The sequence below is a fragment of the Pantherophis guttatus genome, chromosome 5 (assembly GCF_059756535.1).
Source record: "Pantherophis guttatus breed Tessera chromosome 5, ASM5975653v1, whole genome shotgun sequence".
Classification (NCBI taxonomy): Eukaryota; Metazoa; Chordata; class Lepidosauria; order Squamata; family Colubridae; genus Pantherophis; species Pantherophis guttatus.
Genome location: NC_142067.1, coordinates 35,206,265 through 35,234,244, shown reverse-complemented (window position 1 = coordinate 35,234,244; position 27,980 = coordinate 35,206,265). Strand labels below are relative to the sequence as shown.

Below are 27,980 nucleotides of genomic sequence, written 5' to 3'. Positions count from 1 at the left end.
CCAAACATTAGGGGTGCTCAAAAGTTGTGACTGCCTTGGGGATTGTAAAGACAGTTTGGTTACTTTAATATAATTTAGATGTGCTTGGTAACTACATAAATATAACTTTTGTTTGTTTTATTATACTGTATACTATTAAAACATATTGTAAAAAATAAATGTCTGTACATATTCAATAGGTCAATTAAATTACATAATCAAAAATAGTATCTCATATGTCTATAGTATCATTTGCTCACAAAGTTATGCTTAAGCAGGCATTCCAAAATCCAGTTTTGATCTTGCCAACATAAAACTTATTAGAGTAAATCGAACTTGCCAGGGCTTATCATCTATTCATTAGATAGATCATAAGATGGTATGTCAGATGCATAAAGTATGTCATAGAAGCACTATCCTTGACAACTGAATGTGAGATCATTGGTGTCATTTGATATGGTTCTTATAGTTGAAAAATGTTATAAATGTTATATCTGAAATGATCAATGCTAGATGTCAAATTAATAGTTTCAGTTCAAGTATAATCTTGAATCACATATATATTCATTAATACAATTAATCCAGTTTCTGTAGTTTTGTATAATGTTCCTGCTGGCAAATGAAATACTCATTTGGGATACTGATTAAAAAACAAGTCTGTTTTGTCTTGTTTCAGAGACTTTACAAAAAGTAGTAAATTCTTGCATTTTATCTTTATAAGCCTTATATTTCATTGAATGTTACATACTTTTTATTAAATAAATTAATTTAAAAAGCCACCTTCCTTTTGGTTATATTTTATATAGCTTGAAGTGCTTTGAAACACTTACAGTTTGTGTAATACAAAATGCCTAATAGTGAAAACCCTGTTTTGGAAGAAAAATGTTCCCTTTCTCATGAAACTCTCCCTAAATTATAGTTTGAAGCTAGTTATCTCTTTTACTTCTTCGCATCACATTGGGTATTTTCCCCCCATTTTTTGATTTTTAATTGTTCTAAAGCTAACCAAAATGGACACCAACAAACCATAACTTTGCCCTTACACTTTAGGGTGTTTGCAAGTAGAATCAGAATCTTTTGAGTTCTATAATACCATCTAAATGTCTTAAATGCCTGCTTTTAAAATATCCGTACATAATTAATTACAGTTCCTAAAATTTTCTTTGGAGATTGAACTCTCAGAGTTGGGAAGACACCATTGTCTTTGGATCTTATGGAAATAAATTCATAGTATCTTGTATTTTGATATATGTTTTAGTGATAATTTGCATTATAAATGATCGATGAATTGTTAATTTGTTGAAATATTTCCATGGAACAATTGTTTTTTTGACACGTACAACATTTCAAATTTTATTTAAAGAAAATACAACTATGATTCCTTAATTTTATATTCAGTTCTTCTAATTTTTTAAAAATAACATTGTATGGCTTAAACTTCTTTGCTTTGTCTCTCTCTGTTTTGAGACATCTGAATTTGTTTTGCAAAGAAAGCTGTAGTTAATCAAAGCTGGAAATTTCTGAGTGTCTCCTTTGCTTGTGGAAAAAGAGAGACGAGAGCAAAGTGCACAACCTCCATAAGGAAGTGGAACACATTTGTATCTCATTAAATGCACATACCTACTCTATTTTTGGCTTTGTTGTGGCAATAAAATAGAAAAAAATGTAATTAAATCCATTTGTAAATGCAGTGATTGATATATTTATTTTCTGTACCAACAAAAACTCATCTGGATTTGGTGTACTTTTCTCTTGAGGTCTTCTGTTGCTGTTATAAATTCCTTTTCGGAAAAATCAAGAGAACATGTAGAAGATGAGTACAAGATTCCTTCATCCCATCCTGTTTCTTTGCCTTCACAATCACTTCATTGCCATAATATGAAGTCTCATACTCGGTAAGGTTATTTGAAGATGATGGTAAAGAACCATTTGATATGACATTCAGTTTAGTTTTATATTTGATTATTGTTAATCATAATATTATTTTTAAGATTACATCTTTACCCAGAATTTAAAATATTTTGGTATCAGGTTTCAGTACCTCTCTGCTAAATTTTTAGGCATTGTTCTTAGGTTTTTTTTCACACAAAAAATAGACTTTGCTGACATACATTCTCAGAATATAATTCACAGCTTTTAATACTTATACTTAAATGTCTTCATAGAATATCACCTTTTTAACATATTTCAGCAAGTACACACACACACACACACACACAGAGAGAGAGAGAGAGAGAGAGAGAGAGAGAGAGAGAGAGAGAGAGAGAGAGAGAGAGAGAGAGAGACACTAAACACGATTGGGTCTGGGCAGTAATCAATAACTCCTTGAGAGTGGAGGTAATTCCATCAACTCTTAAGAAGGCATTAGTGCACTCTGTCCTGAAGGAGTCATGTCCTGACTCAACCAGTCTAGCATTTGTCCAGTCTACAATCTTCCCTTTTTTTAGGAAAGCTTGTAAATAAGATGGTTGTGTAGCAGCTGCAGAGAATCCTGGATGAAACAGATTATCTGGACCTTTTTCAGTCAGGGATTCTGACTGTGTACAGGACTGAGACAGCAGTGACTGTTCTCTTAGATGACCTCTGGCAGTAGTGGGAATAGTGTGACTGTCCTCGTTCTTCTTAATCTCTTAGTGGCCTTCAATTCCATTGATCACGGTTCTTTCCAGATTATCTTTGGGAATTGGGGTGAGCAACATTGCTCTGATTCTCCTTTTTTCTCCAGGCTCCATTCCAGTTGGAGTTGATGGGGGTAGTGTTCTAACCCATGGCCCCTACTTTGTGGGGTACCCCAGGGCTCAGTTCTCTGTCCTGTCCTATGTAACAGTCACATGAAGGCACTGGGTGAGGAGATCCAACAGTCATGGATAAGGTATCATCCATATGCTGATGCTACCTAGCTTTGTATCTCCACTCTGGACTACCTGTCCTATGTCAGTGCCTGGAGGCTGTAAGAATATTGATGGGATACTTTGGTTTTCAACTCAACCCAAGGAAGACAGAGTGTCTTTGCATATTTGGGGCTTGTGATGATAAGGTTTTGTCATCACTAGTTCTGGATGGAGTGGCACTGCCCCAGATGAACCCAGTGCACAATCTGGGCGTCCTCTTGGAGTCATGGTTCCTGCTAGAAGATCCGGTGCCAGGGGTGGCTAGAAGGGCCTTTGCACAACTTAGGATACTATGCCAGTTTATTGATATATAAATTAAATTTTGTGCCACCCTTCTCCCCTATAAGATGACTCTGGTTGTACCTATTTCTGGATAGGCTTTGCTGAAAGTTACTCATGCTTTGTGACCTTTTTTCTGAACTACTGCAATGCGTTCTACATGGGACTGCCCTTAAAAAGCACTCAGAAGCTTCAACTGATATAGAATGTAGCTATACGTGTAGTAAAATGTTTAATGCATGTAATATCACTGTTTTGTGAGTTACCAATATTCCAGTGTGGTTTTGAGTGCAATTCAAGGAGCTGGTTATTGCTTGAAAAGCCTTTTATGATCTGCAATCGGGCTATTAAGGGACAGTTCTTTCTATCTGTCCAATTTGGTCAGACAGATTGGGCAAGCTGTAGATCCCGTCAGTCAAGGATGGTCCTAACCCTGTTGCCCTTTTGCAAGGCCATGAAAACTTGGTTTTGTGCCCAGGCTTGGGGCCGTGAGTGTGTTAAGGACCCTGTGTCCAAGCTGTATTAATATACATAGTAAATTTTATTTGGTCTCATATATATTTATTTTGTACTGTTTTAATTGTTTTCAGAATCACTTGTTGAGATGGACAGTTACAGAAATTAAATACATCCATATCCCTCCCTCCCTCTCCCCCCTCCCTCCCTCTCTTATTTTATTTTATTTCTTTTATTTTATTTTAACTAAGAATTCATGTTTGTATTTCCCTTTATAGAAACATTATGAAATGAATTATAATTGTCACTCATTTCATCAAACTTTATTTAGCTTGAGTTCTGATCTGCCTCTATTGAGTTCAAGTGCAGTTGGTGCTGTAGTCTTTAAAATGGGGGCAGAGGGGGAAAGTTGATGTTGTCTGAAGTTAAATTTTCTTAGTACTAGTTTAAGTATCTTCATTTTGCATTTCATTTTTGCATCTGATTCCATGTAACTTCTATGTGACTAAAACTACAGGTTTTATGTTTGTTTTCAGTGTATTTGAGAATGGTCAGTGCTCTGGAATAAGTAGTGAAATGCACAATACTTCATCTGAGATGAAAAAATTGAAACAACCTGATATAGGTATGAGTAGTGCATGTTTAGAGGGAAAAAATTAACATGCTGTTTTTGAAAGTTTAAAAATTAAGGTATTTTAAATGTTTGGTATTTAGGAGAAGCCTTTGAGTCTACTATTCCAATACCTTTGCCGCCTCTGCGACCTCCATTGAGGGAAAATTTGAAACATGCATCTGTACTCAATAGAACGTCCTCTGATTATGACTTGCTTGTGCATCCTCCAGGTTATATATTCTCTTTTTCTTTCCAGTAAAGCAAGCTCCTTATAATAAATCTTTCAAACACAGCCATTTGTAGACTAAATCTAAGATCCTGCACTAAGTATCGAATAAATGATGCGTCATTGATTTTTATGAATGTACAGGTAGTCCTCAACTTACAACAGTTCATTTAGTGACCGTTCAAAGTTACAACGGCACTGAAAAAAGTGACTTATGATCAGTTTTCACACTTATGACCATACTATACACTTGGCAATTGACTCATATTTATGACGGTTGCAGTGTCCCAAGATCATGTGATTCCCTTTTGTGACATTCTAACGGGAAAAGTCAATGGGGAAGCCAGATTCACTTGACAACAGTTTGACTAATTTAACAACTACAGTAATTCACTTTACAACTGTGGCAAGAAAGGTCGTAAAATGGGGCAAACTCATTTAATAAATATTTCACTTAGCAGCAGAATGTTTGGACTCAATTGTGGTATTAATTTGAGGACTATCAGTATTCTACAGTCAGTTCAAAATAATAATACATTTTTCTGCAAGTGATAATACATTTGATGTATTAATATTTAGTAGTATTAGATTAAGATTTGTCCAGTTTTATGTATTTGTCTTCCACATGTAAATTTAGCTAGATGTGAACATTTTATTCAAAATCAAAATGAAATGAATTCCATCTCAAATTATCATAAATATATCAGCATAATTTATAATAGTATAAAATAATACTGTGTTCTGTTTTAATTTATATTCCTAAATTGGGATTGGGGAAGATTTAACTGTTTCAAAAAAACTAGATTAATAGTTTCATCAAGACATGTTTTCTCAAATTACCTCAATTTGCCTGGCTGTTATTTGTCAAGCAGCTCACAAATTCTTTTTAATTTTTGTATTTTCATTTTAGAGAAAAAGACTAGAATATTATGTAATATGTTTCAATGATTTATTTGTAGAACCTAAAACCAGGGGTGAACAATTTCTCTAGCAGAAACTTTACTTTTATTTTGTATAATGGCTTCAAAGGCCTGTACTGATATTGGGATGTCACCAGAATGTGGGCTGTATCTTGGGTCAGCTATGGAAGAGTCTGAATAGTTTTATAACCCTGACTCAAGGAAAACAAGCATTAATATAGTATTGGCTATAGGCCCCCCCAGTGATGTATTGATTGATTTGGACCAAGGAAGGCGATATCTTACAAATGAAGAAATATGACTTTCTATTAGCAGAAATGTTGAGTCTGGACACAAATTCAAAGGGCCGACTTATCATAAAAGTTTACATTTCAAAAGGAAAATTCTGAGCTAAAAAGATTTAACCCCCTCCCCCCCCAAAAAAGCAAAATTCCTTTATTCTGACATTTTAGCTAAAGATATTTTACTTACACAGTATTAATCAGAATAGTTTGAAGTTTAACTGAAGACTGATTCAATAGAAATTTCTTCCCTCCAAATTCATTATCTACTGACGAGTTTGGCTCCTGCAAATGGACAAGTCTAGCCTAGAATCCTAAAGTGTTGGTCACAAATAACTGAGCTGAGGTAGCGCCGATTATCTTTCCTCCCAAAAAGTATTGTGGTGGTGACGCACTTAACAACACAATTTATGATCAAAATTCCAGGTTCAATTATAATACTAAGTCAAGAATGACCTGTATTAAAATCACTGTACTACTAGATCAACTTTTGGATGGGTTTATATAATTTCTCTGTCAATGCAGGTGAAGATTTGTCCGACAATCCACCACCTTCCCTTCCTCCACCTCCACCACCTCCTGCGCGACATAGCTTCATTGAGCAAACAAGACCACTTGTTGCAGGAAACAGACCCCTGTCTGGACATGAATTATACCACCCTCCCACTGGTAAGAGATGGTGATAATTATTTTACTTTACTGTATAGATTTACTTTACTGTATAAAAAAATGTTCTCAAATATTTAACCTGCCTGTCAGCATAGATCTAACCATGCATTTGGAGGAGTACACTATAAAATTGAAGTTATGAGGTTATGTAGAAAAATCGGCAAGTTAATTTCCTACATTTCCGAAATATACACTATTAATGGTATAGTGATCTGCAAATTAAGAAGTAGTTTATGTTTGGAGTTTTGTCATCTGGGAAAAAATGGCAGATTAAAGACAACTCTGCAAAAACCAGAACTGACAACCACAGAGGAATGAAGAGCTGGCCAGACAAGGAGAAGAATTGACATCACCCACAAATGCCCCAGACAACTGCTCCTTGTGAGAAGACCACAAATGTCTCCAGTGGGTTTAGCACTCTGGGAGATGTGGGAATAGCCATCTTGCTCAAACTGTGCTTGACGCCTTTGAAAGGATGCTAAATTTGCATACTTCATTTTCTAATAACAGTAAGAAATTTCTTGTTAACTGCCTTTCGGCTATTAGGAACTTTTGGATCTGGAGGATTTATAGCACCAGGTGAGTTTCCTTCAGTCCTTAGCAAAGGAAATTTTAAATATAAGTCTAAGGACTTTTTTAAAAAGTGGGGAATAAACAGCAAAATGGTGATAAAACTTGGAACTATCTAAAATACATTAATGGAGGTGAGAGGCAGGGAGCAAAGTTGGCAATTCAAAAAGGGGAGGATCCATAGCTACTGCTCTGTTTTCTCTCTGCTGTAGATTTTTACTGTTTTTTTACTATTTTTACTAAAGGATCTATAACTGTTGGAGCTGTTGACTCTGCATTGCTGATGGAGATACCATTTATAAAATGGTAATATTAGCACAGTCTAATTTTGCGTAATTTATACGTTTTATAAATTTCACTGCTGTCCTAATTTTTTAATGCTTCTCTCATTGAATATTGCTAATACTTGCTTTTCTATCTTTTTATATGAGGCTTTAACAAGCCTTTAGGGGTAGTCCTCAGAGGCTTTTAAAGGTTTTCAAATTACAAAGGGACATGAGAGAAAAATTTAAAAACATAATTAGAGAGTAATCATGATAACTGTATTTAATATTAACTAAATGCAAAACTAAATGAAGCGAAATCAAATTTAGCCACTGCCCTGATCCTAGTAATTATTTTAGGGAATGAAGCTCCCAGCATGCCATTGAAAAGGAAGTGCAGCACTTGGTCTGGAAATGTTCTACAGCCCTACCTTGCACAATAATTTATTCTCATATTATTTCCATTTGAAACAGTTATTGAGTGATTGAAAAGTTCCAATCATTATTGTGAAAAGTTAATTACATTTATTTTTTTTAAATCTGTTAAATATAACTCTTCTCCTTTGATGAACATACGTGTGTTTACTAATGCTTTGCCAATAATGTTTGGTTTGAAGCACCTTTCATGAAAGGTATCTTCACCTAGGGAGTCTTTTTTCTTCCCACTGAGGGGAAGTTTTGCCACACATTAATTTTTTTCAAAAAAGCCACAAAAAAGCTCTGAGAAGCTTTGTTGCATGGGTGGATCTATGTTAAAAGTTTATAAAATACAATTGGAGCAAAGCAGTAACAGATAGTGGGGAACAAATCTGCAAATGAGTAGATAGAGAAGATTTCAGGACAACTAGTATGTTTAAGACTTCTAATACTCTAGTTCAGGTTTTCTGTGAATTCTTTATGGTATATCTCAATAGTTGATTAAAATTAACCACAATTTTTCTGATTAGCAAAGTAAACCATTAAAAAGGTGAAGTCCACATTAGAAGGAAGTCCTTTTCATGAAAAGAGCTTACAATTCAATTCAATTGAATTAAAATTTAACATATTACACCATTCATTTCTTGTGTATTTTTTTAACTTTGAATTACCTTTTTGTAAATTTATGTCCTATGAACAGAAATACACAAAATGATCTTTATTTTTCCTTTCACAGATCTTTTTTTTGATCCTACAAATGGCTCAGTTCCTTTACCACCTGTTAGAAGATTAACTGGTGAAAATATAAAGGCCCACAGAATATCCCAGGATTATGACCAACTGCCATCTTCTTCAGGTAATTAAAATCCAATATACAGGAATAAAATTACAGAACAGTTTATATTCTGCATAATTTTTCAAAAAGATAAATTTGTTACTTTAATCTTTCAGATTAAATCTTTCAGAAAGTGTATTGAAATTGAAAATGGAGAAAATGTGATTTAGAATATCAACTCCCCGCCCCTCCTTTCTATAGAGCTTGAGTTTGAAATGTAGAGGTTGCCCTCGTGTATATGTGCTAGTCGTTTCCGATTCTAGGGGGCGATGCTCATCTCCGTTTCAAAGACGAAGAGCCAGCGCTGTCCGAAGATGTATCCGTGGTCATGTGGCCAGCATGACTAAATGCCAAAGGCACACAGAATGCTGTTACCTTCCCACCAAAGGTGGCCCCTATTTTTCTACTTGCATTTTTTACATGCTTTCAAACTGCTAGGTTGGCAGAAGCTGGTACAAGTAACGGAGCTTACCCTGTTACCCGGCACTAGGGATTCAAACCACTGAACGGCCAACCTTTCAACTGACAAGCTCAGCGTCTTAGCCACTAAGCCACCATGTCCCTCTTACCTGTACCTTGACATCAGGGTTATGTGCTGCTGTTTTCATTCCTTGTTTTTATTCTGTGTTTCTGTTTTTGTGTTGTAAACTGCTGGAAGTCAGTCTTGGTTACAGTGGTTTATAATAAATAAAATTGCTGTGTGGTGTTAGAATCTACATATTCGCTATTAGCATAAAAAGAGAAGAAAACATCACAGTCACTACTAGAAAAAAAATCCATAATTAAATGTGCTGAAATATTATGCAAACTCAAGATGCATTATTAATGTTTCTAGTGCTTTTCGTACAGTCAGATACTGGACTTGTTTACAATCAAAAGAATTAAATACAATAATAAAAACAAAGTAAAGATGTGTTAAGCAAAAGCAAAATTAGCCATCAAACATTGATAGAAGGAAAGCCTGGCAAAAGGTACCTAAAAGATGTAACAGTAGGTACCTCATGAATTTCAGGTGGCCGAGCATTCCAGGGTACATGCATCATTACAGAAAAGGCTTGTCTGCAAGTAACCGCAAGATGACAATCAGTCAGTCTCGGCACACACAGCAGAACCTCCTATGATGATCTTACCAATCAATCAGGTCTGTAACACATAATTGATCTGTTAGGTATCCTAGTGCCACATTATTTAGGACCTTATAATGTAAAGAGCAGAATCTTCAACCTAGCATAATACTGAATTTGAAACCAACAGAAGCATAACTTGTGTATGATCATGAGCCATACGCTCATGTGCGCTTCTCTTTCCAGATCAAACACAAGGCTACCCTTGTAGCATATATTACAGTAATCTAAATAAAAAGTTTCCCTTTCCTGAACAAATACAGCTAAACTGTTCCCGTCCATATAAAGATATAATTAGTACACTTACCAAAACTAGAAATATGTCACTTAGGTTCCAGTGGTGGTAATGTCTTTAGGAGCAACATTTTTAGAGCAAGCAAATTTCTGAAATTCTCATGTGGAAACCACCCATCTAAAATGTTATTAAGATAAAGATCTTTGTTTACTGGCTGTTATCTACCCCATTGCTGTCCTGGATTGGAATACGCCTCTCCTAATTCAGAGGTTACAGAGAATTTTGTCATCAACATACTGATCGTTATTAGCCCTCAAACTCCAGATAACCTCCCCCAGCAATTTTTTATGGTTATTAAGTATCATTGAGGAGAAAATAATGTCTTGAGCAATAGTGGGTTCCTCTTATCTTCGCTACTGGTTCGGAACCAGGAGAGTGCGCGCATACACGCTCATGTGCTACGCTTCTGCACATGTGCAGAACCTTCTGCGCATGCTCAGAGCATCTGTGATGATGGGTGGGTGGACGGAGCCTCCCGCCGCCACCACTACCAGTTTGCCCAAACTGGAACGAACCGGTAGAAACCCATCACTGGTCTTGAGGTACCCAACGGTATTGTTGCCAGGATAGAGAGATGGTCACTCAACTCTGTGTAAGTAGGAGTGAAATCATTGTAATACGGCACCGTCAACTCACTGAGACAAGCCAATGAAATACTATGGTCGCTGGCTAGTGTATAGATTGAAGAAAGAGAGGGAGAGTAGAATAATATATCAACTACAAGATGAAGCAGGACAAACATATAGTATGAATCCAGACAAAAAACGTATAGTTAAAGAATTTTATCAAAAACTTTACTCACAAGAGGAGATCCAGGACTGAGACATTAAAGAATATCTGCGTAAAACAAATATTTCAAAACTGGAGGACACCCACAGAGATATATTAAACAAACCAATCACGATGATAGAATTAACGGAAGCCCGGAAGAAACAAAAGAACAACAAGGTACCAGGCCCAGATGGAATTCCAACCGAATTTTACAAAAACTGTCAGTCTCCGATAGATGAGCTATTACTCCAAGTCTTCAACGACACACTGTTGGAAGAAGAAACTCCTAAATCATGGGCAGAAACAATTATCTCACTTATCCCCAAATAAGATACGGACCTGACACAGGTTAAAAATTATAGACCGATTTCGCTACTAAATGTCGACTATAAACTATTCATGACAGTTATAGCACAGAGATTGAAAACAGTCATACACAATTATATACACTCTGATCAGAATGGCTTTGTTCCAAGGAGACAGATAAAAAATAATACGAGAAGAATTATAAATGTCTTAGAATATTATGAGCAAAAAATTGATAAAAAAGTAGCTCTAATCTTTCTTGACGCCCAAAAGGCATTCGATAATCTGAATTGGAATTTTCTTATATCACAATTAGAGTTTATGGATTTTGGCGATAATTTTTTAAAAATGATCAAGAAAGTATATTCTTCCCAGACAGTGAGAATTACAATTAATGGGAACATGACAGCAAAAATGGACATACAAAAAGGGGTGAGGCAAGGATGCCCACTATCGCCCCTACTGTTCATAATAGCACTGGAAGTCTTACTAAACAAAGGAAGGAAGGAAGAAGAAATAAAGGGTCTGAGGATATGGAAGAAGGAATACAGATTACAAGCCTTCGCCGATGACATTGTGTTTATAGTGGAACAACCAGAAACATCAGGAATTAAATTATTAGCGAAGATAGAAGAATATGGTAAAGTGGCGGGATTTAAAATTAACAGACAAAAAACTAAAGTTCTGACTAAAAACTTAACTAAGACACAAGAGACAAAATTGGAAGAAGAATTAGGAATACAAATTGCAAAGAAAGTAAAATACTTGGGAATTTGGCTCACTACAAAAGCAACAACGATTAGATAAGATAATTATATTAAACTGATGAAACAAATTAAAAAAGATCTGGAAATATGGAATAAATTACAGCTGTCGTTTCTGGGTAGAATAGCATCAGTAAAAATGAACATATTACCAAGATTACTTTATCTCTTCTAAGTGATACCAATTAGCCCAGGAAAAGATTTCTTTAAGAACCTTAATAAGATAGTAATGAAATACATCTGGCAAAGAAAGAAGGCCAGAATCAAAATAAAATGTTTACAGGATGCCCAGGAAAAGGGAGAACTTGGTCTACTGGATTGGGAGCTATACTACAAAGCAGCGTCGCTAAACTGGATTAGAGAATGGATAGACTTAAAAAACAAGAGAAGGCTATATCTAGAGGGATTTGATTTGAATCGAGACTGGCATGCCTTTTTGTGGGAAGGCACAGATAAGAAACATAGGTACTTCCAGCGACATATTATTAGAGGCTCACTATACAAAATGTGGCAAGAAATCAGAAAACAACACTACAACAAAATCCCATGATGGCTATTGACTATGGAAGCTTTAATCTACCCAAACACTATAGAAATAGAAAAGATGAGGAACTATCAAGAATTACTGAACAGTGAAGGGGACAAGAATTGGAAAACCGGGGTATAGTTATTGAATGGTGGCCTTACCTCCAAATAGAGTCAAGATACATGGCAGACCGGACACAATATGGATTTCAAATGGAACCAAACGAATTGGATAAAATATTAAAAAGTATGGACGAGAAAATGGTAACTAAAATTTACAGATACTTAATAAAATATAAATTAGAGGAGGAAACAGTGAAAGAAAATATGATAACCTGGGCAAGAAATATAGGGTACAGCATAGAATTGGATAAATGGGACAAGTTATAGACAGAAAACTACAAGCTGACACTATCGATACCATATAAAGAGAATCTTTACAAGATGTTCTACAGATGGCACCTCCCACCGGCACGCCTGGTTAAAATGTTCCCAAATATGTCTCCAATGTGCTGGAAATGCAAGTCACAAAAGGGATCATATTATCATATCTGGTGGTCTTGCAGAAGGGCGCAACATTATTGGCAGGAAATCAGGAAAATGATTGAAGAAATAACTAAACAGAAGGTCAAAATGAAACCGGAGTTTTTCTTATTTGGAATGACCACACCACAATACAACAAAGAGATGAAGTATCTCATTATTCACATCTTAACAGTGGCACGTATAGCGTACGCTCAAAACTGGAAATCCGAACTACTACCAACAGAAGAAAAAATAATTGCGAAAATAACAGAATGTGCAGAAATGGACAGACTTACAAAAGAATTGCTAGAGAAAGACGATACCGATTACTATTTAATCTGGCAAAGGTGGTACTCCTGGTTAGAGGGAAAGATAGGACCAACAAATAATACTTTTTGTCAATCTAACCAAGAAACACAGACAATTATGTAAGAGGCAGGATAGAATGATGGTGTAGATAAATACCTAGAAGGATTTCTAGAAAGTTATATAAATGTAGTTGATATTTTTATAAAAAAAAAAAACCTTGGATATGTATAAATGTCTAAGTAAGTAAACATCTAAAATAGATATGTATAGATAAAAATAGATGAAATAGAAAACAATCACCGAGGGGAAAAAAATCAATACAAAAATCAATAGTAAGGAAAGAAATTTTTTTTTTCCCCCAACGTGCTATACAAACGGAACGGAAGTTTTAGGAAATTGAAGTCTTCAATTCTTCCAGAAATCTCTTTGATAAGGTACTGGTGCCGATTCATCCAATCTCCCAAGTGCAAAGTCCACAAATGGTTGCCAAGTGTTCCAAAAAACATTTTCTTTATATATACCGCTTCTAATTTTAATATCACAAGTCAATTTATCATTTAATGCAAATTTCCATGTTTCATTATACCATTCTTCTAATTTTAAGTCAACATTTAATTTCCAATATCTAGCAATTATAATTCTCCCCATTATAACCAAAATCCTCACCAATTTTTTTTCCTTTTTGTTATTCTTTAACAATAAAAATATAATAAAAAATTTAAAAAAAAAAAGAAAACAATCACCGACGCAACAACTTTCAGAAGTCAGTCAGTGGACTGAGTTAGTGTTGGTTTGTTTTTTTCTTTTGTATTGTCTTAATGTATCCATGTTTGTATGTATTTTTGTTTTGTGTTTTTGTTTAATTTATAAAACCTTAACTAAAAAAAAGAAAAGAAAAATACTATGGTTGACAGTATTAAGCTACATAAACATCAAACATCAATAGAATTGCATTGTATTTAACTCTGTCCTTCAGAAGAGTATCTGATATGCTAATTTGCAAACCCAGGCCTAAGCCCAGGAAAAAGAAAATCATGTCATTGAAAATATCTGCAGTTAGCCAGTTGCTATGTTATTAAGCATGTTGTCCACACAAAGGCTGGACAACTCATTTTTATTGGATGTTTTAAATTGTATTCTTGATGACTCAAAATACACCTTATACAACTTTGATTCAGTGATCTACGTTTCTAGTAACAAAGAGGTGCTTGTAATTGGGTGGTAGTTGGTGTAATTTTAGGGGCCCCTAGAGAACTTTTCAGTAATAGATTACTATCTCCTTTAAGATTTGTGGTGGAAAGGTACAGTTATAATTGGCTTGGAGTCCCCAAGTACAAGGCTATGTACTTGTCTTATCTGCCATCTGAGAATTCCTATATTTTAACCATTAGACTGGACACTTGAGTAAAGTATGTCAAAAGTAGAATTCCAACAATTTTATTCTTGAAATTATCTGCTAAGAGGGAAGCTAAACAAAGCTGAATTTATACTTCTAAAAATTATATTTCTAAAAATTCCAGGAAAAATGTGAACAGAAAATTCCTATGTTCAGATTATGTGGATATTCTGTACATGAATGTCTGTTAAAGCAAATGTATCTCAAGTTCAGGAGAAGCAATCTTAATTTTAGCTTTTCTGCTCCAACTAGAGTCTAAAAGTGGTTTTACTTGGACCAAGTCATATCTTCCAAGATTGGATGTGTGTGTGTTGTTATTATGTTTGTTGCCAATAAACAAAATTGAATTACACTGTTAGATTGAGTGATACTATTAGATAACTGTAGGCAGAAAGTCTTTTAATATGTGGTAACTGTTTTAAAAAAAGACAACAGGTAATTCCCAGTGCATTTGTTGGAACAGTAGAAACTTCTTATGTATCTATACTGTTCTTACTAAGTGTATGAATTTAACTTCAACATATCTTGCTTTTTAATAAACTCTGCCATGGGTTTGAAGTTCTAATCTAATAGAAGGTGTGAAAAAATTATTTTCAACCTCTTATTATAATATATTGCTTTGGTGTGCATAGTAATGCAATTAGTTTACACAGATCTTTTCCAAAATTCAATTTCATCAATTTATGTAATATGTTCCCATATGCATTATGTACAAGTTAAATCATTTGGATATCTTTTTAATGTAGATGTTGGTATACTTGATACAAGCTATAACTATGTATAAATTACATGCATTATTTATTCCAATAGAAGATAATATATGTAGCTAAAGATGGTGTGTGGAGTCTTTGGCAAACAACTAAGCTCAGGAAGCAACAAGGACTCCTCATTGTTTATTAATTCTATCCATAATTTGGCATGTATTATATAAAATTCCTATCTATTAATTATGGTACTTTGGATACTAGTAAGCGAATTAATGTTGCTACTGAAAGATTCTCATTGCTGACAATTTCAAACATTTTTTTAAAAAAATATAAGGCTATTCAAATATTAAGATATCTATCTGAAATACATGTTCCTAAATATCCATCTTCTTAGTCACATTTCAAGGAATATAATGCAGAATTGTTTGTATCTATAATTTACATTGAAGCTAAATAGAAATTTGTGTACCAGTTGAAAATATTTTTTAAAATAAATTTAGATTTTGTGGTTTATGTTCATGGAGTCTCACCCAAATCAAATAAAATATTGTGAACAATACTTATATTCTTGAATAAAAATAAAGCATGTTATATTTATTTCAGCCCGTTTTATGATCAGAATTGGTGTAGCCATTTGATGGAATAGACTATTTAAAATCAATTTCCAAGGAATTATTATTACTGTGATCACAGCTGTTAATAACTAAATAATCCAATTCATATGTATGATTAAGATATAATATAACTGCATAAATAATAATAGTAATAATATGATGAAGATTATATAGAGCATAGAACCCCAGAGCTGAGAGTTTGACATTAGCATTTAAAAAAAAATACTCTTAGAATGAGAAAGAAAGCTGATAAAAATCCTTACTGTCTTTCATTGTAATTAATTTATTGGAATGCGTTGAATCATAAATCTTAAGAATGGAAGGTGATCTGATATGTAATTACAGGTAGTCCTTGATTTACAACAGTTCATTTAGTGACCGTTCAAAATTGCAACAGCAGTGAAAAAAGTGACTTATGACTATTTTTCATACTTATGACCATTGTAGCATCCCCATGATCATGTCATCAAAATTCAGGCACTTGGCAACTGCTTCATATTTATGATGGTGGTTGCCATGCCCTGGGGTCATGTGATCAGCTTTTGCAACCTTCTGATAAGCAGAGTCAATGGGGAAGCCAAATTCACTTAAGCAACTGTGAAATTAACTTAATAAATGCAGTGATTCACTTAACAAATGTGGCAAGAAAGGTTAAAAAATGGAGCAAAACTCACTTTAAAAATGTCTCGCCTAGCAATAGGAATTTTGGGTTCAATTGTCATAAATCAAGGACTACCTGTGCTTCTGAGATAATTTATTTGCATTTGTATTTATTAAATTATGCTTTAAAATGCCACCCCTGATTTTCATTAATTCCAATAATACTTTATAGTAATGCTTGCAACTGCACATCATAGAGATAAATATTGCCATAACAGAGGAATCATAAATGTGAAGGTCTTAGATTCATAGAAAATATTAGAGAAAATCAGTTAAAATTAAGATGAAGTAGTTTTAATTATATCTTTTTTGTATGGTTTGGTAACATCTAATAGCAATAGCACTTATACCTATATACCGCTTCACAATGATTTACAGCCTCTCTAAGAGGTTTTCAGAGTCAGCATATTTCTCCCAACAATCTGGGTCCTCATTTTACCCACCTCAGAAGAATGGAAGGCAGAGTCAACAAGTAGGGCTTGTTCTTGAACCAAACCAAACAAATAATAATTCTTTTCCTCCTATCTGTGCAAAGATTAAATATGTATAAATACACAGTACAGTTCAGATTCAGAAATTATCTTTGATAGATAATTGAATAGAATCAATGACTTTGTATTAGCCAGGAATATCTTTTTATATCTCCATAAAAAATGACCATTCTTTTTTTTTCTTTTTATGTAGATAGTTCGCAAGCACCAGCCCGACCTCCAAAACCACTTCCTCGTAGGACTGCTCCAGAAATACACCATAGGAAGGCACATAATACATCTATAGAAAATGTTGATGCAAAGATTGCAAAACTTATGGGAGAAGGTTATTCTTTTGAAGAAGTGAAGAGGGCCCTTGAAATAGCCCAGAATAATCTTGATGTAGCACGGAGCATTCTAAGAGAATTTGCTTGCTTTCCTCCATCAGTTTCTCCACGACTCAATCTATAGTATGGAAAATCTTGCAGCAAGCCAATTCTCCATATGTGTGTGTGGGTGTAAATATGAGAAATATTGTACAATTGTGAGATGGGATTCAAGTGAGATTTTTTTTTTCCTGGATGTATCTTCAAAGAATGAATTGGAACAATTTTTCAGAATAAGATCAACTGCTCACTTCAAGATATAAGTGAATTAAATCTGTATTTTTGCTAGCCATATTTTTGAATCAGGGTTGAACTGACAAATAATTTAAAGAAGTTTACTTCCCATGAACTTTTAATCTGTGAAATGCTTTTTTCATGTTTACAAGATGGTAAATGACAATTTTAAAGCTGATAGTCCTCCTATGTTCTTGTTCATATTTTCTACTGTGAGGCATTTCCAGTTGTCTTTATACTGATTTGCCCCATTTACTAAGTCAGTTACTTTTTATACATATATAAGTGCACTCTCCATTTTTATTTTTCAAGGAGCTTTAAAAGCTTTTTGCATTTCTGCTCAAATAAAATGCAAGAAAAATGAGGCCTTCACTACTGATTTTATTTTTCTGATAGACCATTGCTATTTACACAAAGCAAAAATAAATAAATGAATGTGTAATATGTTACTTTGTTACTGGTCTATTTTAAAAGGGATTTTGACCAGCAACACTGGGTAGCTTTTCTTTGACATGTGGTTGTTAAGCTTCAAGATCAGTATGGTTAATTTACAAAATTAAAATATACAGAATTGCATGATAATGACCTGAAAACATAAATCCTTTTTTGATATAATTATTCAAAATGCAAAAGGTGTGGGATTGAAATTAGACTTTTGTTCCTTGACAAGCTTAATGAAAAGCTGTGCGTGCCTTAATATTGGCAGATATATGAAATCCAGCAGAGTGAATTATGTTATTAGTGGCCAGGTAAATTATTATCTTGTCTTATGGAAAGAAGTATTTGGTTAATTTCCTGTGAAGATAATTATTTCATCACACCTTAGAGGACAGGATCATTTTAGGAACACTTTAAACTTTCTATGCTGTTGCTGAATTCTGTTCTATATCAACCAATTTTACAAGGATATTAATTAAGTTACATTATACCTTAAATGTTTATTCAGTCCCCAGATCAACTTATTGTGTTGTGTCTATTCTTGAACGTAACTTTCTGCCTTGAGTGGCTAGTAATTTTGAAGCACAAGCCAAATCAATTTTTTCAATTAATTTCATTTTCCCCTAGATCAGTATTTCTCAACCTTGGCAAATTTAAGATGTGTGGACTTCAGCATGCTTGGTGGGGATTTCTAGGAATTGAAGTCCACTTCTTAAAGTTAGATCTTCCAATTCCTATTAAAAAAAACTTAATAGAAATTGTTGATTTGAAACGGGGTAATCTGAATACAAATTTAACCTTGAAATGGCTATTTTCCCTATCGTCTCTTAAATCTATGAAATACGTTCCTACAGGAGGAAATTGGCATTTATATTATACTTTGGGCATGGTTCACCATCACCGACCTGTTTAAGTTAATATGTTACATAGTGTAAGAGTAGAGACACACAAATGTATAGGTTGACCCTTCAGTCTTCTCTGATCCCTTGTAATTGAGGGAGGAAGATACAACATTTAGAATATGATATGGTTTGGTAATATTTCAGCATCTGATGAAGCCTTTGACAGGCCAAAGCGGTAGTAAACATTCCACAAAGATTGGACTTGGTTTAATGGAATTTCCAAGTAATATAAGAAGCCAGGTATGCCTGTATTCTATAATGCCAGTGTTGCATCTTTTATCCTTGGTCATTTGGGAAATTATAAAAGTACTAATAGAACTATAGAATCAACATCATTCACGGTGATTGTTTAAAACTAGAATTTTCACTGACACATCCCTACCATTCCCTGTGAAAAATAAATATGAAATATGACTACATTTGAATCCAAATGTATCAAAAAGGGTAGATAGTCTTTCTCTCGTTACCTTCAAGTCAAAATAAAAAAAAATGATTGTTAATACTCCCAATTTAAGTATATATTAAAAACTTAATATGTTGCTAAATTAAAGGATATAATTCACCTACAATATAATTTATCTTAGAATAAAATTTTCCAATTCTAGTTGAGAAAAATAGATTGTCTATGTGTGTATTGGCACATGCCTGTGCATGGTTTTAATTATAATAGTTTAGGGTAATCAGAGGATCATGTCCAGTATATTTTTTTAAAATTCCTATGAATAGTAATGTTTAAAATTATTACATTGATTGTGCCAACATAGTAGTAAAGCGTATACAGGATTCATCTAACAAGATAAAGAGCTTATAAGGGTATCATGTCCCAATGAACAATATTCCTACAAATCTTTTCACCATTACAGAAGTCATCTATTCATCCTCAAGTGCAGCTTTTGAAGAGGGTCAAAAGAAATAAAAAGCCATTGTAATATAATTGTGATGAACTAAGACTTGGGCCAGAACCAAGTCCATCCTTAGCCAAGGAAACTCATTGAATAGCTTGGGATTGGTCACTGTTAGTTCAGCCTCACATTCGTTGAGAGTGCTGTGTATGATATAATTGGTTCCTCAAGGAAAAGCAGGATATAAATTTAACAAAATGTAAACATTATTTTATAAATTGTTTAATGTGCATGTTAGCAGCCAGAAGAATAAATAGCAAATTATCTTTGCAAGATTTCTGTGTTTCTAGAGATAAAGGGCACATACTTACAAGTATACAAACATATTTAAGCAATCATATTGTGCTATATGATCACTTCCTAAATGAATCAGTTTTGGAGTCTATCCATAAGCTACTTGCTAGGTTGTATATATGACCATGTTCCTGCAATGGAGAGTCATTCAAAAACTTAAATAGTTTTATCATACTTTAACTTTTATTTTACATTCTTTAGCTGGATTCGAAGTGTTGATCAAGTGGAGGGGTGATCATCCGGCTTCTGGCTTTGAATGAGTTTCTATACAAGATCTAAATTGATTTAAATGAAACAAATGATTGTTGTTGTTAGTCGTGAAGTCGTGTCCGAACCATCACGATCCCATGGACAACATTCCTCCAGGCCTTCCTTTCCTCTACCATCCCCCAGAGTCTATTTAAAATCATGCCGACTGCTTCAGTGACTCCATCTGGCCACATTCTCTGTCATCCCCTTCTTTTGCCCTCAATCATTCCCAACATTAGGCTCTTCTCCAGTGAGTCCTTCCTTTTCATTAGGTGGCCAAAGTATTTGAGTTTCATTTCAGGATCTGGCCTTCTAAAGAGCAGTCAGGGTTGATCTCCTCTAGGACTGATCAGTTTGATCGCCTTGCAGTCCAAGGGACTCGCAGGAGTCTTCTCCAGACCCATAGTTAAAAGGCCTCAATTCAGCCTTCCTTATGGTCCAACTTTCACAGCCATACATTGCAACTGGGAAAACCATAGCCTTGACTATAAGCACTTTTGTTGGCAGGGTGATGTCTCTGCTTTTTAGTATGCTGTCTAGATTTGCCATAGCTTTCCTCCCATAGCAAGCTTTTAATTTCTTGGATGTAGTCCCCATTTGTAGTGATCTTGGAGCCAAGATGATTACTTGACACATATTTAATATTTTCTTTTTCTGATTTATTTTTTAAAAAATCTACAATTAGATGGCAATTTAAGAATGACTTTGGGCTCACATACGCAAGTCTTGAGGGGAAAGGAGTGCAGTTTATGCATCCTTGTCTTACAGCTAAACAATTTTAAATAGTTTAAACAGATAATGATGTCTACCAGTAATGTTGATGGTATCTCACATTATAGAGCACAAAGAGACACTCGGCATCTAAATAACAAGCCTCTGTGTTAACATTCTTTCCAGTACTCTAATGCCAGTTTTCTTCTATCCCAAGCACATAACCTAACAACTTTTCATAATGTGAATTCATTTTGGACCAGAAACATTGTTCTGTTTCTCCTGTTTCCAGCTTGAAGCTTTACTTTGCACTGACCTGGTAAATGTTTTAATTTGTGTCTTAAAGCTTGATACATTTGGAAGCAGACAAATGAGTTCTAAATCAGGCACAGCCTTTTGTCCTGGAACCGTAATGCTTCTCAGATTGATTTCTTGAAAGGACTTCAATAGTTTTTATTTTGAAGATTTTTCTTCTAAATAACTATTTTATCTGAAAGAAAAATACTTTTTATAAACTTGTTTAATGTGGTAAAAATAGTGATGTGATCAATTTATATTTTGTTCAACTTTTTTTTTTCAATTCTGAATATTATGTAACCTGAAGTTACTATATTGTTCTTGTAAGGTATTTTATAAAAATTAATGTTAACAAAATGACTTCTCTTTGTTTTCTATCATGCATCAACCAGGTTTTGCTCCCATCATTTCCACATACGTTTATGCAGGCCTCAGAATGTATAGATGTGTGTTTGCGAAATAGTTTTTCATAATTTTTAGCTACTATCCTAAAGACAAGTTGAATTGTTGGGATATAAAGAGGTATTTTGAGTTTATTCAAGATCTGTCTAGGCAAAATTTGTCTCCTCATAAACAACAGACCTAAAGAATATGTTTAGCAACCATATTTGTTTTACAGGGATATATACTTGTTTTAAAGGCTTGGCATCAATAATAATAGTAGCATGTTGTCTTATAGGACTAGTTTGTGTGATGCACAAATCATTACCAAGCATTAACAGCTAGTGAGTATGTTCTGATCACACCACATCTCAAGAGCTGATGTAGTCAGCAAACTATGGGGGAGCCTACTTAGGATTGGCAGTCCTTTAACAAATTCACATTTTGTTACCAATGCCAAAATCCCTCTCTGAAATGGTTAACATTTAAGGCACTGTCTTGATTGTCTATTAAGGTTTTTTTTTATTTGTACATAAGGGATGACATATTTATACTTCTACAAATATCAACAAATTTTAGAAATGTCATAACTTGTGAATTTTCAGTGACTCAATATAGGGCAAAATTATTCTTACAAGACAGGATCATCTTTACTAGCTCATGTTTTTCTTATGCGACATTTGTGACTTTACAGTTTTTTTTTTATGCAATTTTTATTTCTTATTCATGGAAACAATGTTGCATATAAACCCATCTCACTATGCTAGGAATTTGGGAAGAAAGTTGTGCTCTTAATTAATTGTAATCTCAAAAATATAAAACGGCAAAATTGGATTTTTTTAAACTGAAATAATTGTGAAGGGATAGTATTAGCCCTGCTACCTGAATCTGAGCTTCCAAATTAAAGTCAGTATATGTATTCTATATACCTATAATTAGTTCTGTAGAAGTTCTGTAGAAGTCAATTCTTCTTTCACCATCAGTTCATTGTTGAGCTAATGGTTGCTCCATTCCCCCAGCTGCAAATGTTTCCTTTCTGCTTTTCCCCATAACACAGAACTTCCTCCAAACCAGAGGTGAACTGCTCCCGGTTCGGATGGGATCGCCCGATCTGGTAGTGATGGCAGCAGGTAGTTCGGAGAACCGGTAGCAAAAATCTCTGCTCTCCCCCCATTGGCCAGCTGAGCCGCACAATCATCAGAGGCTTTTTTTAAATTATTTTTAAAAGCAGTTTTTCTACAACCTCTTTGGCCGAAAAAATGCTTTTAAAAGTAAAAAAAAAAAAAAAGCCTCTGATGATCGTGGGGCTCAGCTTGGATCATCAGAAGCTTTTAAAAGCATTTTTTTCTACAACCTCTTCGGCCAAAGAGGTTATAGAAAAAAATGTTTTTAAAAGGAAAAAAAGCCTCTGCCGATCAGGCAAGTCCGCTGGGATGGTCAGAGGCTTTTAAAAGCATTTTTTTACAACCTCTTCAGCCAAAGAGGTAGAAAAAATGGCTTTAAAAGTAAAAGTTAAAAAAAAAGTTAGCCACGCCCACTCATATTACTCTGCCACCAAGCCACGCCCACAGAACTAGTAGTAACACATTTTACATTTCATCACTGCTCCAAACACACCCATACTGGTGGTTTCAGCATTTTCCTTTTATGATTGAAATTCAGATGTACTACAGTGTTTTTCAGGCTTGCCTTAAACCTTTTTGTGCTGCCTTTCTCCCAGGGAAGTAAACCAAGGGAAGGAAGAACACATACTGGTCACTGCAAAGCTTTCCTTCCACAGCTGTCAACTTCAATAGACTCGGCTGTAATATTGCAATGAGAGATTAATGCTTATTTCAGTCAATGTTCGTAGATAAAATCTTATGATATACAGTATATCAATAACTTACATAAAAATGGCATTTTTTCATTTGTGATGCACACTAAACCAAGGATAGATTTATTTATTCAAATAGAAGCTGAATATTCTTGGATACAGATTAATAATGTAATAAAAAATGAACTAGAATTTTTATCATCCGTGTATTACCTCACTCTTGCCCTATCATAACAATTATCTGAAGGAAAAAATAGTTTCTTCCTGTTTGAAATATAAATTTTTATGCCCTTGGAATACAAAACAATTATATTCTCAAGGAACTCTTAACTCCTTCTGAGTATGGAAAATGTGAAGAACTTGTGTAATAAGGGAGATGGACTGTAATGTACATTTGTTTTATAACCAGTTTTAATTATGTGTACATCATACTTAACAATGATAAAACAGCTAGATTTGCTCAGTAGGAAAAAGTAAACCATAGTTTATAATTCTCAATGGCTATGTTTCATCAGTAACAAATTGTATTATGGCTTAGCTTGACATGTGAATCATTAGGATGATAGGTGGCTGACTGAAATCAAAGCTGCTGGCGGAAAGGGGGCATTCAAGACAATAATTAACAGCCACGTTTTTAGCCGGGCTCATTTTGGCCATTCTTAAGCCTCAAAATCAAGTTGGATATATATTTGGGACCACTTCTATGCACCTGTAACTTGCATATGGAGCTAGCTCAAACCATAAAAAAGCTAAGTCAGATATTTAGTTGTGAATAGTTTTAAAGTGGCAGGGGATATATTCTCTATTTTTAATGTGAAAAACCTTTTAAGAGGTGTTTCTGAAGTCGGGTTTTGTTTTTCTTTTTTTGAGCCTGTAGGATCACATAGTCAATATGTCCACTTCATGACCATAAGTTTTTTAAAAATCATAGTTAAGTATATGTGTTTACCTGCTCAGTCCCTTGATCCTCTAGTTCCGTGATGGCAAACCTATGGCACACATGCCAGAGGTGGCCCGCAGCACCCTCTCGTGGCACACGAGCCATCACCCCAGTTTAGCTCCGCTGTGTATGCATACACGCTTCCCGCTGGCCAGCTGGTCTTCGGGTCTCTGTTGCCCATGCGCGGAGATTGTGGGGTGTGGGATGTCCACATGCGCATGCACAGGTGGGCGGTGTGTGTGCGGGGGCGTGTGCGCATGCGTGAGGGGTGCAGGGGGCATGTGCATGGGGCCATGTGTGCATTGCATTGTGGGGGTTCGGGCGTGCACACGCGCACTTTGGGCACTCAGTCCGGAAAAGGTTAGCCATCACTGCTCTAGTTCTTCTCTGAAGTTCTTAAATGTTTTAATAAAAACTAGTATTTTAACCTTCAAATAGCTTATCACAATGTTCTCCAGAGTAGTGTATTACGTTGTTAAGAAAAATAATACTTGTATTTTCTGCATAAAGTAACTGCAGAAGATTCATATTTGCAATTGTGGGAGGATGAACATTTGGGTCTGAAAGTTCCTTAGCCAGTGAGTGTATGCATAGATTAACAGGAATTTTAAAAAGAAGGCATTCTTGCCTATCTCCCTTGCATATAGGAATTAGCTTTAGTAGTAATCCCCGTGGATCACAACAGATTCTGATCCTAGAGTCATTATATAGACTCTGGATAAGAAACAATAATTTCCACTCAATGCTGAGATTCTTGTATTTCATCCATAGGAGAGACCTTGAAATAAAGTTAAATGCTGATTTAATGTCATCAAAGGCCTTATAAAGGAATCTCTGGATGTTTCCCTATACTTTCCCATAAACTCCATAAATATGGACCATATAAAACAGAAGCATGATCCAGATTAGACAGAGTGGGCCTAAACTCCACTTGTTTGCAATGAGGATAGTCACCTTTGCCAACCATTCTTGCAATTTCCATTCTAAATGGCATGAATAAAACTTGCTGGTGATGCTCAGCAAGCTAATAAATTGGTAGTTGGCACGGTTAGCCTTATCTTCTTCTTCTTTTTTAAAGAATGATTAAGTCCACTTACAGGTCTGGAGACAAGAGGCTGTCAGGGCTAGAGGCTTTATTAATCTTGAGGATGTAAATAAGTTTTATGAGATCAGACATGAACTGGTAGCCAGTATAGAATGATCTTATTTGAGTGTGGAATCAAAGCTTCCTCTAGGAGAGACTGATAGAAAGTTTTAAATGAACTATCCAGACCCCTGTACTGATGGGAGATGACCTATGGTATATATTATCACTGACACTCTGCCACTGTGCATCAGAATAGAGTGGGATTTTTCTTTGGGGTTCCAGAATGAGAAAACTGCTTTAGGCTGATGGATCATTTTAATCAAAATTAGGCAGATGATAACCTCATATTTCAGGAATTTCCAAGTAACAGTACTTCCCAAACTGTACTTCTGTAAATTTTATTGATAAAGCAGAAACTGAAATGTTTATGTCAGCTATCATCATTGAACTCCTTTCCCTCATGATCAGTAAGTACAGAAGGCTTCCTATAGTTCACATGCTTAGGATATATTGTCTATCCTGCCTGTTTTAAATGTAATCTCGTACTTCTTAGTTTGCAATTGTTTTTGTGTTATTGATCCACTGGAGGAATGAAACTCTGGCAGTTCAATTTCCTTTCAATATTCTCCAGTGACATGATTAATTTTGGTTCTCTCTGTGTGTCTCTCCCTCTTTCCCTCCGTGCTGCTTTAATGCTATCAGTACTGCCAGATCATGTATGTTGTTCCACCTGCTTTTTCTCATTCTGTCTCCAGTAATTGGTAGCTTTTATCCATATTCATTTGGCATTTAATGTATCCTCACATTGAGCCTAATTGTCTGTGCCAATCACTTTGTATTTTTAACAGAAAGGCCCAGACTCTCTAATTAACAGCCTTGACCATTAAATTGAAGGGGAAAAAAAGGAAAACAAGTTAGCAGTCAATTTAAAACAAGATAAATGATTTGGTGTGGGGAGGAAGGAATGGGGGAAAAAAAGGCTTACTTAATAATGGTTTTAAAAATTCTAAATATAATAAGACCAACCGGGAAATATTTCACAGAATCTTATATATGCAATGCAGTGATGGATAAGAACTTCTCATACCAAGAAGCAAATTTCTTGAATTTTCTTTTCTTATTGTGAAAGGAAGCTATAATTTTAAAAAAATTGATCTGCAGATTCAGTTCAAATGCCTATCAAATCAAATTATATAACTGAATTGTATGCAATATATTTGATTTAGATGTTTTTGCACAGGCACTAATTGCAAATCAATTCAGAAATCCAAAATGGATAAATTTTCTGAATTAGTTCAAACTATTGAATGGTTCACAGTTCTAGGCTGCATATACAGAAGGATAGAATCAAAATCACGTGAAGTGTTAATACCACTTTATAATGCCTTGGTAAGGCCACACCTGGAATACTGCATCCAATTTTGGTCACCACGATGTAAAAAAGATGTTGAGACTCTAGAAAGAGTGCAGAGAAGAGCAACAAAGATGATTAGGGGACTCGGGGATAAAACATAAAGAACAGTTGCTGGAACTGGTTATGTCTAGTCTTATAAAAAGAAGGACTGGGGTGACATGATAGCAGTGTTCTGATATCTCAGGGGTTGCCACAAAGAAGAGGGAGTCAAACTATTCTCCAAAGCACTTGAGGGTAGAACAAGAAGCAATGGGTGGAAACTAATCAAGGATTAGTTTGCAATCTAGAACTAAGGGGAAATTTCCGGATAGTTAGAACAATTAATCAGTGGAACAACTTGCCTCCAGAAGTTGTAAATGCTCCAATACTGGAAGTTTTTAAGAAGAGATTAGATAACCATTTGTCTGAAGTGGTGTAGAGTTTCCTGCCTAAGCAGGGGGTAGACTAGAAGACCTCCAAGGTCCCTTCCAACTCAGTTATTCTACTCTATTGAACTGGGTGGAGTTCCCTGAACTAATTTGATTTTGCAAAGTTAATTTTGCCAGAATTCTACTGATCCAGGAGTTTGCAAATAAATTTCAGAAAGGTGGGTTAAAATAAAAGTTGATAAAGGATGACTACAGTTCAACCCCGCTTATGTTTAGCAGTTTATAATTAAAAATAAAACAAAAATAATTGAACACTATAGAACAACAGAATAGGCAGATGCCTTGAAACAGCATCAATATGAATAGAATAGGGGTGGAAAGTTATTTGTCTTATAAATGACTGCATACTAAAATGAATGGCAGAACAAACTGAATGCTACTGTTGAAGTCTTGTAATTAGGTTTCAGGAAGAATAGATGGTTATGCATGAATGTGGATGTGTGTATATCATGCACATATGCACTCGTGTATTAGCATTAATGAGCCAGATGGTACAATATTTTTCATTCACTCAATTATTTATATTTACTTCACCAACTCTGTTTAACCAAAAGCTAAAGTCAAAGAAGAGGGAGTCAGTACTATCCAGTGGCGCTCATAAGGGTCCTTATATGCACAGGAATGTGGTGGTTGGCT

The 27,980-nt window shown here is 34.8% G+C and overlaps 1 protein-coding gene across 6 annotated transcripts in view; it reads left to right on the top strand.

Moving 5' to 3' along the window:
* The window catches only part of CBLB (Cbl proto-oncogene B), a 71,841-nt gene extending 53,910 nt beyond the window's left edge, over positions 1-17,931 (top strand). For 4 of the 6 annotated variants that reach the window (XM_087894883.1, XM_034412845.3, XM_034412835.3 and 1 more), the window contains exons 14-19: positions 1,737-1,874; positions 4,142-4,230; positions 4,320-4,448; positions 6,171-6,314; positions 8,301-8,420; positions 17,080-17,931. In XM_087894883.1, the coding sequence (XP_087751009.1) occupies positions 1,737-1,874; positions 4,142-4,230; positions 4,320-4,448; positions 6,171-6,314; positions 8,301-8,420; positions 17,080-17,336 (877 nt within the window). In that variant the 3' untranslated portion in view covers positions 17,337-17,931. Of the gene's footprint in view, positions 1-1,736; positions 1,875-4,141; positions 4,231-4,319; positions 4,449-6,170; positions 6,315-8,300; positions 8,421-9,411; positions 9,541-17,079 lie in introns of all 6 variants that reach the window. The other 2 variants (XR_015734415.1, XR_015734414.1) reach the window with 1 other exon arrangement.
* Positions 17,932-27,980: the final 10,049 nt, after the last annotated feature.